This window comes from Chanos chanos, chromosome 5, assembly GCF_902362185.1.
Source record: "Chanos chanos chromosome 5, fChaCha1.1, whole genome shotgun sequence".
Classification (NCBI taxonomy): Eukaryota; Metazoa; Chordata; class Actinopteri; order Gonorynchiformes; family Chanidae; genus Chanos; species Chanos chanos.
The window spans coordinates 28,696,918-28,713,957 of record NC_044499.1 but is presented as its reverse complement, the minus strand read 5'-3'; the positions used below and the strand labels follow the sequence as shown (position 1 = coordinate 28,713,957).

The following is a 17,040-nucleotide window of genomic DNA, read 5'->3' as shown; positions in this document are numbered from 1 at the left end:
TGTGTTTCTGTGTGGAAACAGAAGAGTGTCTCTAGCAGTTTTGAGTTTCTGGCTATGAGACTGTTGACTCTTTCTTACCCAGGCTGTGTTGGAGAGGCAGCTGGCAGACCTGAGGGAGCGAGCGCGTGGTCTGGAGGAACTCCTGCCTCGCAGGGTGAGCTCTGAGGAGCAGAGGGAGGTCCTGAGCCTCCTCTGTAAAGTTCATGAGTTGGAGATCGAAAACACGGAAATGCAGTCGCACGCCCTGCTCAAGGACAACGTGATCCGTCAGAAGAACGCGGTGGTGCAGCGCTTTGAGAGGCACAGACAGCTGTGCCATGAGATTATCCAGCTCCAGAGACAGTTCATTGATGGTGAGTGGACGCCTCTGTCTGGAGAGCTTTCTCTTTCACAGACAGTTTAGCACAGGTGAGACAGTCGGTTGACTGAGGGACAGCCGGTTGACACAGGGACAGCCGGTTGACAGAGGGACAGCCGGTTGACACAGGGACAGTCGGTTGATAGAGGGACAGCCGGTTGACAGAGGGACAGCCGGTTGACACAGGGACAGCCGGTTGACGCAGGGACAGTCGGTTGATAGAGGGACACCTGGTTGATAGAGGGACACCTGGTTGACAGAGGGACACCTGGTTGACAGAGGGACAGCCGGTTGACATAGGGACACCTGGTTGACAGAGGGACAGCCGGTTGACATAGGGACAGCTGGTTGACATAGGGACACCTGGTTGACAGAGGGACACCTGGTTGATAGAGGGACAGCTAGTTGATAGAGGGACACCTGGTTGACAGAGGGACACCTGGTTGACAGAGGGACAGCCGGTTGACACAGGGACAGTCGGTTGATAGAGGGACAGCCGGTTGACAGAGGGACAGCCGGTTGACACAGGGACACCTGGTTGACAGAGGGACACCTGGTTGACAGAGGGACAGTCAGTTGATAGAGGGACAACCGGTTGACACAGGAACACCTGGTTGACAGAGGGACAGTCAGTTGATAGAGGGACAGCCGGTTGACACAGGAACACCTGGTTGACACAGGGACAGCCGGTTGACACAGGGACAGTCGGTTGGCAGAGGGACAGCTCTCACACTGGGCTCCAGAGGGAGGAGTATGTGATTTATTTTGCTCAAAGTTTGGATGAGAGTGAACTTAGCATTAGAATATCACAGAAACTTGGAAAACATTAACATTTGTCCACTGATTATGAAAAACAAGTAGGATTGTTTGCCTCACTCACTTGTTCATCTGTCCTTGTATCTATTCATCCATTCATCCATACATTCGTTCATTCATTTCTTTAGTTAATCAGTTGTTATGAACTCATATCTCCCAAGGGGACCAGCTCAGACTAGTTGAAATGAGTGTGTCAGCCCACACTGATCAAATATTTGTGCATAATTAGTATGTGTGTTTGTTTGTGTATTTGTGTGTGCGTGTGTGTGTGTGTGTGTGTTACTGACAGACCACAATCTCCTGGTTCCGCCGCACCTCAAGGAGCTGTATGACATCTATATGAGAGAGATGGATGACAGGAGCCTGGACAGAGTCATGGCCTTGGACAAAGTTACTGGCCACACACTGAAGGTACCCTCACACACACACACACACACACACACACACACACACACATGTCACCGTACACACAGACACACACATACCATACGCACACACATACATAACTCCTTACCCACTGTCCATACACACACGTCACCATACACACACACATGCACACACACACACACCATACGCACACATAACTCCTTCCCACTGGTCTGTCCCATCTATCCAGGAGGGGTCCTTACCCAAGATCACACTTCCGAGCAGAGGTCGCGAGCCCCTGCAGGACATAGATTCTGACCAGGAGAGCGTGCGTACATTGTATTCAGAGACAAGGCGAGGTCGAACCAAAGTGAGGAGACACACCCTTCCCCCCATCCTCCCAGAGCCTGATGGGTAAGAGGAACGCCCAAGTGACACATGGAATTCTCGGGATACGGCTCTGTGACCCACTGTCCCGCCAAGTTTCCAGTGTAACTTCACCAATACAAACAATATTGTCCCTGCTGAAGTTAAAACACACTACTTCATACTGAACTAGTCACTGCATTATACTACATATGTTCTTGGCTTTAGCTCTTTGCTGAGTACAGGCAAATGAAAGAGCTGCTTTGGGATTCTGATCGGTGAGTGTTTGACCTCTCTTCCCCTCTCTTCTCTTCTCTTCTCTTCTCTTCTCTTCTCTTCTCTTCTCTTCTCTTCTCTTCTCCTCTCCTCTCCTCTCCTCTGACAGAGACAGTAACCGTGTGTTTAAGAGCAGCCCACATGCCAGACATATGAAGAACACTTTGGTCTTGACCCCTCCTCCCATTCACATTAACGGCCCAGCCAGCCGAGAGGTAGGCCCACCGCACTCGGCTTTCTCCACAGGACTTTTCTCATGTCAGTGGGCAAACTAGTCCATCCCCACAGAAACATTCACACATCCTAATATTATGGGAATAACAGACTGGGTTGTGCGAAAACACACTCACTGACGTTCATAAGAACCAAAGCTCAGAGACGAGTACATAAGAGAGTGATTCTGAAGTAGAGAGGAGGGTGTGGAACTGAAAAGAAGCATGAAGATCTTCTGTTATTAACATGACTGTCACAATAAAACCGCTTTAAGAGCCACTCGTTAAAAGTGAGTTTATGTAAAGAGACGGACTAGACATTACAGTCTCTCCCTCAGCCTCTTCCTGCCACTCTACCATTCCACCAATCACGTTTTTCCAGTTACAATAACAACACATTCTCTTGGGCCACACACACCTGAGAGTAATTGCTTGCGTGTAGTATGCTGTGTTTTGTGTTGATGTGTGTGTGTGTGTGTGTGTGTGTGTGTGTGTGTGTGTGTGTGTGTGTGTGTGTGTGTGTGTGTGTGTTGTCCAGCTCTTACCCCTGGCTCTGGAGAGTGCTGTGACGTACAGGGTCCTGAGTCATAGCCTCAGCAGTCACCTGGACTCATCTCCAGAGAGCAGTGAGACTGGAGCTGACGCCCCTCTCACACCCAAAGGTTGGAGCTCCTCTGCTCTTTGTAGCTCTACAATACATCTCATAACTCTACCATAATTAGTTCTTTATTAGAGCAATTTCACTGTAGAGTCTATTTTAGAAATATTTACTACGTGGCACATTTTGTAAGTATTGATTTTTTCCAGTGCCAAATATCTTGGCATTACTGACAGTCAGGGTAACTTTACATGTATTGAAACCAATATTGTTACAGTAGCTTGTGTCTCCCTCTTGTCTGCTCCCATACATTTACACTGTTGAGTGCAGATAATAGCATTTCTACCTCATGTTTCCATAATCTAAAACTATACAGTACGATTTTAATACAGGAGAAATAGCTGTATGGATGTTCCAAGTAAGCAGTTTGCTCAACTACTTATTTATGGATATAGATGTGTGTAAACAAACAAATGTTAAGGTGCATTTAGACACATATCCATTCACAGAGTGCATATAGACACAGAGTTTATATAGACACAGAGTACATATAGACATATATCCATTCACAGAGTGCATATAGACACAGAGTGCAAATTGACATATATCCATTCATGGAGTGCATATAGACACAGAGTGCATATAGACATATATCCATTCACAGAGAACATATAGACACAGAGTGCATATAGACACATATCCATTCACAGAGTGTATATGGACACAGAGTGCATATAGACACATATCCATCCACAGAGTGCATATAGACACAGGTGCATATAGACACATATCCATTCACAGAGTGCATATAGACACAGAGTGCATATAGACATATATCCATTCACAGAGTGTATATGGACACAGAGTGTATATAGACACATATCCATTCACAGAGTGCATATAGACACAGAGTGCATATAGACATATATCCATTCACAGAGTGCATATAGACACAGAGTGCATAAAGACACATATCCATTCACAGAGTGCATATAGACACAGAGTGCATATAGACATATATCCATTCACAGAGTGCATATAGACACAGAGTGCATATAGACATATATCCATTCACAGAGTGTATATGGACACAGAGTGTATATAGACACATATCCATTCACAGAGTGCATATAGACACAGAGTGCATATAGACATATATCCATTCACAGAGTGCATATAGACACAGAGTGCATATAGACATATATCCATTCACAGAGTGCATATAGACACAGAGTGCATAAAGACATATCTCCATTCACAGAGTGCATATAGACACAGGTGCATATAGACACATATCCATTCACAGAGTGCATATAGACACATATCCATTCACAGAGTGCATATAGACACAGGTGCATATAGACACATATCCATTCACAGAGTGCATATAGACACAGAGTGCATTTAGACACATATCCATCCACAGAGTGCATATAGACACAGAGTGTATATAGACACATATCCATTCACAGAGTGCATATAGACACAGAGTGCATATAGACATATATCCATTCACAGAGTGCATATAGACACAGGTGCATATAGACACATATCCATTCACAGAGTGCGTATAGACACAGGTGCATATAGACACACATCCATTCACAGAGTGCATATAGACACAGAGTGCATTTAGACACATATCCATCCACAGAGTGCATATAGACACAGAGTGCGTATAGACATATATCCATTCACAGAGTGTATATGGACACAGAGTGTATATAGACACATATCCATTCACAGAGTGCATATAGACACAGAGTGCATATAGACATATATCCATTCACAGAGTGCATATAGACACAGAGTGCATATAGACATATATCCATTCACAGAGTGCATATAGACACAGAGTGCATATAGACACATATCCATTCACAGAGTGCATATAGACACAGGTGCATATAGCCACATATCCATTCACAGAGTGCATATAGACACATATCCATTCACAGAGTGCATATAGACACAGGTGCATATAGACACATATCCATTCACAGAGTGCATATATACACAGGTGCATATAGCCACATATCCATTCACAGAGTGCATATAGACACAGAGTGCATATAGGCACATATCCATTCACAGAGTGCATATAGACACAGAGTGCATATAGACACATATCCATTCACAGAGTGCATATATACACAGGTGCATATAGACACATATCCATTCACAGAGTGCATATAGACACAGAGTGCATATAGACACATATCCATTCACAGAGTGTATATGGACACAGAGTGTATATAGACACATATCCATTCACAGAGTGCATATAGACACAGAGTGCATATAGACATATATCCATTCACAGAGTGCATATAGACACAGAGTGCATAAAGACACATATCCATTCACAGAGTGCATATAGACACAGAGTGCATATAGACATATATCCATTCACAGAGTGCATATAGACACAGAGTGCATATAGACATATATCCATTCACAGAGTGCATATAGACACATATCCATTCACAGAGTGCATATAGACACAGAGTGCATAAAGACATATATCCATTCACAGAGTGCATATAGACACAGGTGCATATAGACACATATCCATTCACAGAGTGCATATAGACACATATCCATTCACAGAGTGCATATAGACACAGGTGCATATAGACACATATCCATTCACAGAGTGCATATAGACACATATCCATTCACAGAGTGCATATAGACACAGGTGCATATAGACACATATCCATTCACAGAGTGCATATAGACACAGGTGCATATAGACACACATCCATTCACAGAGTGCATATAGACACAGAGTGCATATAGACATATATCCATTCACAGAGTGCATATAGACACAGAGTGCATATAGACACATATCCATTCACAGAGTGCATATAGACACAGGTGCATATAGACACATATCCGTTCACAGAGTGCATATATACACAGGTGCATATAGCCACATATCCATTCACAGAGTGCATATAGACACAGAGTGCATATAGACACAGAGTGCATATAGACACATACCCATTCACAGAGTGCATATAGACACAGAGTACATATAGACATATATCCATTCACAGAGTGCATATAGACACAGGTGCATATAGACACATATCCATTCACAGAGTGCATATAGACACAGGTGCATATAGACACATATCCATTCACAGAGTGCATATAGACACATATCCATTCACAGAGTGCATATAGACACAGGTGCATATAGACACAGAGTGCATATAGGCACATATCCATTCACAGAGTGCATATAGACACAGAGTGCATATAGACACAGAGTGCATATAGACACAGAGTACATATAGACACATATCCATTCACAGAGTATACAGTAAATGACTTCTGCCCTCTGTATTGTTACAGGCTGCAATGTGTTCCTGCCTCTGAGGTCCACAGTAATTCTGTCAGAGCTTAGAGAAAAAGGCATAAATTATCATTTGGATGAGAGAAGACGTGGTTATAGCCAAGTGTAAACAGGCTGTAACATGTCCTAACGGTGGATGAGCTCTTGCCATGAGTTTCTCTCCCTTGTTTCCTCTGTTAGAGAGACAGCAGCTCCTTCGCGGAGTCCGGAGCATCGCCGTGAAAGCCGCGTGTCGCCGTTCTAAAGCCCAGGAGGTTGATGCTCTTCGGCTTGCGCCCCCTCCCTCTCCTCTGGACCCAAAAAACCAGAAGAGCAGTCTGTCTCTTAGCGAGGCCCCCCCCAGAAGGTCGAAGATGCACCAGGGCAGGCAGCCGAGCCCAGAGCTACGGCACGCCACCTCTGATGACAACCTGTCCAGCAGTACAGGAGAAGGCCCTGCCCCCAACTCCACCTGGACACGCCCACGCAACCGTCAGCCAGTCCCCAAGAACTCCACCCCCAGAGAACAGGACTTTGAGGCTCGCCGACGTAAAAGGAGGTCCCGGTCATTTGAGGTGACAGGACAAGTGGTAAGGACACGAGAAAGAGCACTTTTCCCATGTGTGTGTACCTTGTTTGTGTGGATTAATGAGTGATTTGTGTGTGTGTCTGTCTTCATGTGAAGGTTGATGGTTTATTGATTTGTGCTTGTTGGAGCTTGATGGCCTACTTTGTGGCTGTGTGCTGTCTGTCATGTCATAAATAAGAAATGAAATCTGTTTTAATCCTGCTTGTCACTATAGTTTTATTCTTTTCTCTGTGTAGCTATCATTCGGTCTTGCCTGGCTTCCAAAAGAAAGTGTGTAGATTTTTCTCTTTCATTTATGGATGCGTCTCAAAATATTTTCAGGGACAACTGTTGTCCACTTTAAAAAGAAAAAAGAAAAAAAGATTTGAAAATGGTGTTACAACAAACAGGTTTTGGACTTTGGACCATCTCTTCTTTCTCTCTGTTAGCAGCTGTCCCAGTCAAAGACCACGGCTCAGCGGTTTCGCCCTCTGGACAGCACCTCAGACCTCCACCTCCACATTAACGGCCAACCTCAGGCCCCTTTGATCAGGCCTCAGCACAGGGCTGGTCCCCAGCTGACCAAAGTGCGGGCGTACCCCACCATCTATCACACAGGTCAGCTGTACCCCCTCTCACACTGCAACTCACTCACCCCCTCTGTGTGCCTACCTATCCTTACGTCTATCCACCCATCCATCTGTCAGGCCAGCCACCCAAGTGTGTTAAACTTGCTGAAGGAATGAAATACAACTAAATGATTGTTTATTAAAGAGTATGGCACCTGAATTAATATTGGCATCCTTGTTTTCTTTTCCACAGGATCAACAGGAGACGGCTCTTCCAGCAACCTCCCGCTCCATCTGAGCAATCTGAAACGCGTACCTCAGCTCAAGCAGGCCCAGCCCCAGCCCCTGCTTTACATCACCACCACAGGAGCCGGGGGCCAACGGACCCGAAAACACTGAGGAGGCCTCTTTACCTTCACACATAAAGAACCAACGTCAGCAGCGTTCTGAACATTGACTCAACAAATGCGCCAACACCAGCATTCAAATACCTGTCCTCACCTTCCTTTTATAGAGGCATGCCTGCAGCTAAGAGCTCTTCCGGCCCAAGAAGAGTGGAAAGGAGAGGAGAGGAGAGGAGAAGAAAAGATATGAAGGGAAAGGCTTTACTTTCGCCTTGCACTGGTCAAAGAGAGAGAGACCAGTTTGATTTTCTCTTCTCAGTACGTTTAGCCCTGTAACCTGTTGCATTTTTCTTGTGGTTCACACTAAGTGTTTGACACTGATCTCTAATGACATTGTGTCAGAGGTGATTGCTTTTAATTGCTTTTAAATCAGTGCAGTTGTGTCTAATGGCCTGCATTGAGTGTTAAGAAGCAGGATCTCAGAAAGGCTTTCCACAGACACTAAAATATGCATTGATTTAAAAAGAAATACCAAAAAGTCTGGGGAATGTGACAGTAAATGAAACAAGCTTTTCATGCCAATGGATTTAAGGACCAACCTGTTATCATAGGTGCAGAACATTAGAAATGGCATCCAGAAAAAAATACATAGAACAAATTTAGGGTCAGCATGTTTTTTCCTTCAACCACAGGGGCGCTAAGAAAACATCTGCTCTCCCTTGGATGGATCACATCTCTCTGTTTTCTGCAGCTGTATGGAGGAAACAGATCTTTCAAGACTTGCACCTTCTCTGTAATATCTCACGTACTGTCAGACAATCATAAAGATCCGGGTCTCTCAGACAATCAACTAATGTTTCACCTGAGAGTCTGAGTGGACCCCACAACATTTGTGTTTGTTTATCTCACGGTCCAGTGTTTGCTATACACATATACACTAGAACAGGCCTTTCGTTCTCGGTCACCTGACTTTTAAATGTGACTTTTAAGGATGGGGTGATTCACAGCTTTAACTTTTTTTTTTCCATCCATCTTTTACTGCTGCCTTCTCTTTAATGGTTGCGAAGATGGTGTAACACCCCCCCCCCCCCCCACACACACACACACACACACACACACATTATTATACATAAAATACACAAATATTTTTTTTCTACTCTTTGTTTTATACATGTTTTTTTATTTGTGACCAAATAAATTTGAATGAGGAAAATAAAACTTTGTGAATTATGTCTGAGAAATTGTGTGTGTGTGTGTGAGAGAGAGAGAGAGTGAGATGAATAGAAAATGCAGGACTGGTGGATTTTTGTTGGTTGGTTCATTAAGGTAAAACTTTAAAACTTCACAGTGACCTTCTGGGCCTTGTTGATTTTTGTGTCTCAGGTTGGTCAGCTATCTGAGAAATCCGTAATACTGCAGAGTCCAGATCGGCGTAGAATTGACAGGCATGTGTTTAAATTATAACGGTTCTCACGGCATTGGCTCAGATCGATGCCCCTGCTTTTGCAGTGGTAGGCAGTATCGTATCGCTCAGTTGGAAGCTTGTCAGTGCATGCACGCCACAGGCTACAAATATTATCCTCAGAGACAGCATTCTGTCTGCGTGTGGTCAGACAACAAGAGTTCAGCATCGACGACTGAAATATGTTAGTGTTTTATGTCAGCTCCTTCTTAATAGTTAATTACTGCTTACAAAAGCACAATTGTTTTGAACGTGTTGATTGCCACTGAAAAATCACGAAAACAAACAACATTAGCAACAAGAGGGTTAAGGGTAAGACTGAAAGCATAATGACCGAAATGAATTGCATGTAATTTCTGAATGGATAGAGTTTTCATATTGCTGTAGTTCCGCGCCAGATGTGGTCCAACAAGAAAATCGCTGATTGGTAGACGTCAGAGTCCCATGAAGCTGAGACGGAAGTGCGACTGAATATTTTCTGCGGGGAACCGTTCTTGTTTATTTACGTTGCGAACGGACGGGACACAGAACTAAGGACACCGTTTTCGAAGAAAGATAAGAAAAGCTATTCCTGAGGAAAGGCATGTCTTAATGTATTTCATACGTAAGTACTCATGTCTGCCTTGCCGACTGGTATTTCTTCTTGAGACATGTTAATTCTTCTTCGTGTTTATTAGCACGGCAGCTAACAGAGATGTTTAATGTTAGCTGTGCTAGCTTTGAAAATGGCAGCGTTTCGTCGGAGTGTTGCATTGATCTATCACAGATCACACTGCAAACTAACGTTAATTTCAAGTTAATTTGCGCTCGTTTTATTCAGAGCCCACCAGTAACAGTTGAGGACATGTCCATGGAAACTAAATTGACACTGCTCAAATGTGTAATACAGGTTGAATGAGTTCAGCAAACGTTGTCACCCAACTTCTTGTGAAATGCTGCCGACAGACGCTCAACTGCTGTTCTCTGGGTTCCAACACTTGCAACATAAGACGTAATTAATAAAATCAGCTTAAATTTTTAAATATGACTTGTCTCTCAGATGCCTTGGGATTTGACATTAGGCAGAGGGGACACGTTTACATAATGAGTTGCACTGTAGCTCTTAAAAAAAAAAAAACGAAACAAAATAAAACCAAAAACAATCAAAAGAAAGATAGAAAAAAGAACTCTTGTGTCTGCAGTGGTGGTGTATTTTCAAAACGCGTGTTTGTTTTGTGTGTCGCAGCTGTGTCGGACGTCGGGCTTCGTTCTCGTGCAAGCCCGAGCCAGGTGAAGCATGCTGGAAGAATGCAGCCATTAAACAGAAGAGACGCCGGCGTCTGGCATCAAACGAAGAGCCTGCTCTACAAGAATCTGCTCATCAAATGGAGGACCAAGCAACAGAGTCTGCAGGTGCCTGCGATTTCTGTTTGATCTGACGCTGATATTACACGTATTTTCAGCCCCTTGTTCTGTTTACTAAACTTTCCAGAGACGACTCTATCTCATCAGCTCATCGTAGTCTTCTTGTGCCTCTTTATGAATGAAGCGACATTTTAATTACTCATATATTCATTAAACTTCAGCGGTATTTTTGAGCATACCTCTGTTTTTACAGTAATAACCTCAGAGGATAGTAAAACACACATATCTACACACCACACAGTGAATGCCTTTATTGGCTGTCATTACCTGTCTGTGGTCACGCTCTTGTATAGTTGTCGAGTTCTCTTTGAATTTGTGATCTTAAGGACTTTGTTGATTTTAGGGAGATCTCACACTGTCCAGCCCACATACACCATCTCCTCACGCTGTCTTCCCCAAACTCAGGCGTCTTAGTTCTCTCCCTGGAGGTTAAAATGGAGTTGGGAGGGATTAAACAACCTCAGGCCTTTCTTTTTTTCTTTTCTTTTCTTTCCTTTGCTTCCCCCCCCTCTCCTATTTGTGGAGTCATGTATTTTTCATTTCAACTTAAGTTTGTTCAAATGCATATTTAATCTCTCGCTCTTACTCTCACTCTCTCACTTGTACTTGTCTGCTGAGTGAAGTAAGTGAAGTATTGATGAACAGTGAAGAGTTAGTAGATAGTTAAGGAAATGGACAGGCCTCTTGAAAGCACTTGTGTGGTTACTTCATAATCACATCCATTCAGATTGGATTGTGTGTCGTCCTCTGTCTGAGAGAGCCGTCTTGACGGTGACAATTAAATGAATGAAAGCCAAATGTGTTCTTTTCCTGCTTTGCTGTAATGATTTTACTGCGTGTGGATCTGTGGGAATATGACTGATTTTCCTGCTTGTTGCCCCATGGGATCAGATTGGTCATTAGGACCCACTCTCTCCTCTGTGTGGCGCTATTTTTTTTCCTTCACCCTTTTTTTTTTCCAAATATACCTTATTAGATCTAATATATCAGCCAGCTGATTGCAGCGCGAGTAACTTACTGTTTTCAGTCATTGGTGGATTTCATTTGGAAAGTGTTTGAATATTTGAGATACTGAGCAGGTTCATTTGTTCAACAAAAACTTGTTATTTTCCTTGGCGAGTATTGTTGTAGGATTTCCAGAGCAGTTTGACCTAACAGAACAAGCAAAACAGCTCTTTTGTTGATTGAAACAACCTTATCTGTCCGTGTTTTAACAGAAGATAAAATACAGAGTTATTTTATAAAAGTGTGATGTGATTTGAAACAGTGAATTGAAGGACTCCTCCTGAGGGTTAGGTTTAGCTGACCTGTCAGCAGAAGGTTGTTTTTTTTTGTTTTTTTTTTTAATGATAGACATGGTTAAGACTGTCAGACTGAGTTTAAACACACAGCTTGTGTTTATGCACAGTAGTTGTTTTTGCTCCTTTAAAACATGTTTATTTCATCAGCCCTTTCTCAGCCTGGTGGGGAATTAGATAGCTCCAGCACAGCCAGCTGTTTAGTGAGGTAATTGGGGGTGCTTGTTTGTTAGCTTTAGCTCTTTGCCAGTAAATGACCAAAGTCAGAGGTTTTTGCACCAAATGACCAAAGGCAGCGGTATTAGCTGGTAGATTTTTTTAGCTCATTTATAATTGCCATGTGCCCTACTGAAAATATCACACATGTGAACTCTCATAGGAATGACATAGAATCCTGCTTCTGGAGATGCCACTGCCTGCTCTGGTCAGTTCTGATTGCTAATTCTCTCCCTTCTTAGGAGCTGATCCTGCCCTTGCTCCTCCTTGGACTCCTCATCCTCATCAGTGCCCTGAACCCTCACTATTCCTATGGCAGTATCAGCACCACTGAACTGAAGTATGACAACAACCTACGGCCCAAAGGTCTGGGCTACACCCCCATCAACAACGTGACCAATCACATCATGGAGGATGTGGCTCGGGAGCTGCGTGAGTATCCCTGATCGTGATTGGTCAGTCTGGGCACCAGTTGATGCGCTCAATTCTTGGTCTCAATTCTTCAGGCTTTCAGTCTGAATAGGCTGAGTTCTTATAACAGAGGAAAAAACAAAGCTCTCAGTCGATATCAGAGAGTGGGCTGATTGTTTATGTGGTAGACAAGGACTCTGTGTCAGGCTTTTTTTGTGTGTGTGTGTGTGGAATCTATGGGAAGCAAAAATGACGTGGTGGTGGTGGTGGTGGTTGGGGGGGGGGGGGGGGGGGGGGGGGGGGGGGGGGTGCTGCGACGCTCAGAGCACAGTGTGATTTGCACCTGAATCTGCAGCATGTCTGAACAACAACGACAGATGCCGCTCAGTGAACAAACCAAGCCTCAGCCTGTTTTTGACTTTGACCTCTAGTGCTGTGTGTGTGTTTCAGACATGCAAGACCGGCTGGAGATGTTTTCGAGTGAGGAGGATCTGGAGAACGCCAGCCTGTATGAGACCCAAGACTACGTGGGTGTGGTCTTTCGAGGCAACACATCATACCAGCTCCGTTTCCCCTATAATCAGCTGCCCCTGCCCAGCGACTACACTGAGTCTATAGGTAAAACAGTTAAAGGAGAGCTCTTCATTGGCCTAGGAAGTTTTTGCAACTCCACCCAATCCCTCAGCTCCCCACACAAACAGTAATGTAGAGAAATACAATGAGATATTTTAGGGTTATTGAATTGCAGGATGGCCTGTTTACTCCCTGTATACTACCACGAATGCATGGAACACACACACTGAGTGTCTGTGTGTCTGTGTGTCTGTGTGTGTGTGTGTGTGTGTGAACCAGTCACAGTAATGAGTGTCTAACCAGCATCTTCTCCCCCTATGGCTCGTCTGGGTTTTCATTCGAAAGTCATTATTGGCAGGAGACTTGAGTAACTCTGTGGATAACTACAGCATTCATTCCTGAAATGATTCTGATGCTCCTTTTTTTGGAATTTTTGAATTGCTTGGATTTGTTGAAATGTTCTTTGGCATTTGCTCCTACATTTTTGCAATGTAGTGTTGTCATAGTTGTCATTAGGGCAGACATTTATCAACAAAGGTTGTCCATAAAAATATGTCTGTTTTCCTGCATGTTTTGTTCTTTCTGTCTCACAGCTAATTGTCATAATAACAACATAAACTGCCGAGCAGCCAACTACTGGTATTCCGGTTTCGTCCGTCTGCAGTCTGTGATCGATGCGGCCATCATTCAGGTCAGAGCTCTTCTCAGCCTGCATTAGAAAACTCAGACAGGTCAAAAAGCCCTAAGAGTTTGTGTCTGTGGCCTGTCATGGTTAGGACATAATGACGTAAATGTCATTGGTTTAGCTAAGGTCACCTGTCATGAGCTTTACTGAATGATATTGAATACTGAAGCAGGAAAAGAATTGGTTCCACTTCATTTTAGATGTTCTTCACGTCCAATCCAGTTCCCTGTCCAGTGCACTTCTACATTTTAATTATTTCATCGTGTAGTGTTCTGTAATACATGTAGTACTGAGAGTGTTTTTCACTCTGTGTCCAGAGATGAGGTGTGGATTTCTAAGTACAGACTTCTAACTCTGTGTTGTTGAAACCATGACACTGAATAGAAAATGGGTTGAGTTGAAGTGAAGTGTAAACATGCGAAGTGAAGTGAAATCTTGTGATCTGGATTCAGATGCAGACTAAACGGTCGGTGTGGGGGGAGATGAATTTTGGCGTGGTCATGATGGGGCACCCTGGTTCTGTGGAGGTCCCCAAGTTCCCTCATGCTCTTATCTCCATCTACCTGGTCCTGGCCTTCACGCCCTTCGTCTCCTTCCTCATTGTCAATGTGGCAGCGGAGAAGGAGCGACGCCTGAAAGACACCATGACCATGATGGGATTGTATGACTCAGCGTTTTGGTGAGAAAGAGCTGAAACACCCTCTCCCTAACCGTGACAAGCTGAAAGAAAGCGCTTTCCTGAAGTGCCAGGTGTTTTTTTTTTTTTAAGGGTATTGTGAGAAGATTAAGTGGTCACAGGCGCTTTGGGCAGATTTGACTGTTAAAATGGAGACTCTGTTTGGATGGTCAATGCAGTGTAAACCTACGATTTTAGGTCTGTTGGTCACATGGACTTTTGGCCACTACTGTCCTCACAATAAATTGTGTCCTCTATCTGTCTGTCCTGGGTGCGTGTGTGTGCGTGTGTGTACACAGGCTGTCATGGGGACTACTCTATGCTGCTCTGGTGACCAGTATGTCCATTCTGATGGCAGTCATTGCCACCTGCACTCCTCTCTTCTCCAACAGCAGTTTTCTGGTCATCTTCCTCCTCATATTCCTCTATGGAATATCCTCAGTGAGTCCCCACAACACTCAGCCATCCACACTGTCACATCACTCAACCATCCACACTGTCACATCACTCAGCCATCCACGCTGTCACAATGTTACATCACTCAGCCATCCACGCTGTCACAATGTCACACCACTCAGCCATCCACACTGTCACAATGTCACACCACTCAGCCATCCACACTGTCACAATGTCACACCACTCAGCCATCCACACTGTCACAATGTCACACCACTCAGCCATCCACACTGTCACAATGTCACACCACTCAGCCATCCATACTGTCACAATGTCACACCACTCAGCCATCCATACTGTCACAATGTCACACCACTCAGCCATCCACACTGTCACACTGTCACACCACTCAGCCATCCATACTGTCACAATGTCACACCACTCAGCCATCCACACTGTCACAATGTCACACCACTCAGCCATCCACACTGTCACACCACTCAGCCATCCACACTGTCACACCACTCAGCCATCCATACTGTCACAATGTCACACCACTCAGCCATCCACACTGTCACAATGTCACACCACTCAGCCATTCACACTGTCACACCACTCAGCCATCCACACTGTCACAATGTTACGCCACTCAGCCATCCACACTGTCACATTTTCACATTGCAGTCCTGCGTCAAATTCTCAGAAAGCCAGTTTTTATTTAATTTCTGTGGTTTGACTTTACAGCCTGATTTTGATGGGGATTAGAATGGCATTGACATGCTGATCGCAGCCTCTTTTCAATACATTGTTTGTTTGGATTTTGAACTTTGCATCCTTGGTACAACAGAAGAAAAACGGCTTTTTGAACTCTTTTTTAGAATTTAAGAATTATCAAGCTCAAATGTTAGAGTCCTGATGAATGTGCAATTTAGAAAGTTTGTCCACATGACTATGTAGTGTGTGTGTGTGTGTGTATTACTGAAAAAAGAGAAATTCTCCAGTAAAGCTTTTTATTTTACTGGCTTTTTTGGTTATTAATTTTCTCTACTGTGGCTCCAATAAGTATCTAGTGGTATGTTTTCATTTGTTTTCCAGTTGATGGAAAGATTTTTTTTTTATGAAGTTGTCACTCTACATATTTGTCACTCTCTCTCTCTGTCTCTCTCATGTTTCTGTTACAGATCTTCTTCTCCTTCATGTTGACTCCTCTGTTTAAGAAGCCTAAGTTTGCGAGCACGGTGGGCTCTTTGCTGACCGTGGTCTTCGGCTGTCTGTCACTGTTTACCATCCTCATGCGGGATTTCCCTCAGTCTGCCGTCTGGGTCCTCAGTCTGCTCTCCCCTAGTGCTTTCTCCATCGGCATTGCCCAGGTAACACTGCATCCCTCACTCACTCCGTCAGCGCGTCACCTAGCCTACCATGCACAACCGGTTCTCCACAGTCCATCAGGACGGCTGCTTTAGAGCACTGAGAACTGTCAGTGAGTTACTGACACCAGTCATTGGTCTTTCTGTGTCTCACTGTCCTCCACAGTCAGTGAACTGTCAGTGAATTACAATCTACAATTTGGTATTTGGCAGACGCTTTTAGCCAAAGCGACTTACAATCAGTGCATCAGTCGGATTCCTAATATCTCATAAGCAGAGATCACAATAAGACTGAGCGTCAATTTACCCCTTCGTCTTGCGCCCCTGGAATACTTTGGCAAACGTAGATACAAGACAAGGTTTTTTTTTTTTTTTTATGTAAGGAAAGGGAGGTTAGGCAGTAGGGGGGGCAGTACTGATACCAGTCATCAGTCCTTCAGTGTCTCACTGTCCCCCACAGTCAGTGAACTGTCAGTGAGTTACTGACACCATTCATAGGTCTTTAATGCTGTGTGTCTCACCGTCCTCCATAGCTCTGTCTAAAACATAGCCTTTACAGCAGCGTCATTCAGTATTCACAGTTTAATTCATTTTCACATGAAAATGGTCACTTTGTATTTGGAAAAACTTGTGGCTCATGTTTTTATTTGTCAGTGAACTAGACCATAATCTAAATACTGTAGTCTGGACAAAACTAATAGCACGAGAGCATTTCATTTGTAACAAACTGGAA

General features: G+C 44.0%; 2 protein-coding genes across 2 annotated transcripts in view; both read left to right on the top strand.

Annotated features, from left to right (window-relative positions):
* Positions 1 to 7,874, top strand: part of kif19 (kinesin family member 19) — a 43,543-nt gene extending 35,669 nt beyond the window's left edge. The window contains exons 13-20 of the mRNA XM_030775713.1: positions 83 to 353; positions 1,464 to 1,585; positions 1,791 to 1,954; positions 2,292 to 2,397; positions 2,933 to 3,056; positions 6,540 to 6,928; positions 7,359 to 7,524; positions 7,729 to 7,874. Coding sequence (XP_030631573.1) covers positions 83 to 353; positions 1,464 to 1,585; positions 1,791 to 1,954; positions 2,292 to 2,397; positions 2,933 to 3,056; positions 6,540 to 6,928; positions 7,359 to 7,524; positions 7,729 to 7,874 — 1,488 coding nt within the window. The remainder of the gene's footprint in view (positions 1 to 82; positions 354 to 1,463; positions 1,586 to 1,790; positions 1,955 to 2,291; positions 2,398 to 2,932; positions 3,057 to 6,539; positions 6,929 to 7,358; positions 7,525 to 7,728) is intronic.
* Positions 7,875 to 9,806: 1,932 nt separating this feature from the next.
* The window catches only part of abca5 (ATP-binding cassette, sub-family A (ABC1), member 5), a 42,449-nt gene continuing 35,215 nt past the window's right edge, over positions 9,807 to 17,040 (top strand). Inside the window, exons 1-8 of the mRNA XM_030773499.1 lie at positions 9,807 to 9,885; positions 10,507 to 10,673; positions 12,442 to 12,631; positions 13,061 to 13,228; positions 13,777 to 13,874; positions 14,321 to 14,547; positions 14,844 to 14,985; positions 16,122 to 16,310. Coding sequence (XP_030629359.1) covers positions 9,873 to 9,885; positions 10,507 to 10,673; positions 12,442 to 12,631; positions 13,061 to 13,228; positions 13,777 to 13,874; positions 14,321 to 14,547; positions 14,844 to 14,985; positions 16,122 to 16,310 — 1,194 coding nt within the window. The 5' untranslated portion in view covers positions 9,807 to 9,872. The remainder of the gene's footprint in view (positions 9,886 to 10,506; positions 10,674 to 12,441; positions 12,632 to 13,060; positions 13,229 to 13,776; positions 13,875 to 14,320; positions 14,548 to 14,843; positions 14,986 to 16,121; positions 16,311 to 17,040) is intronic.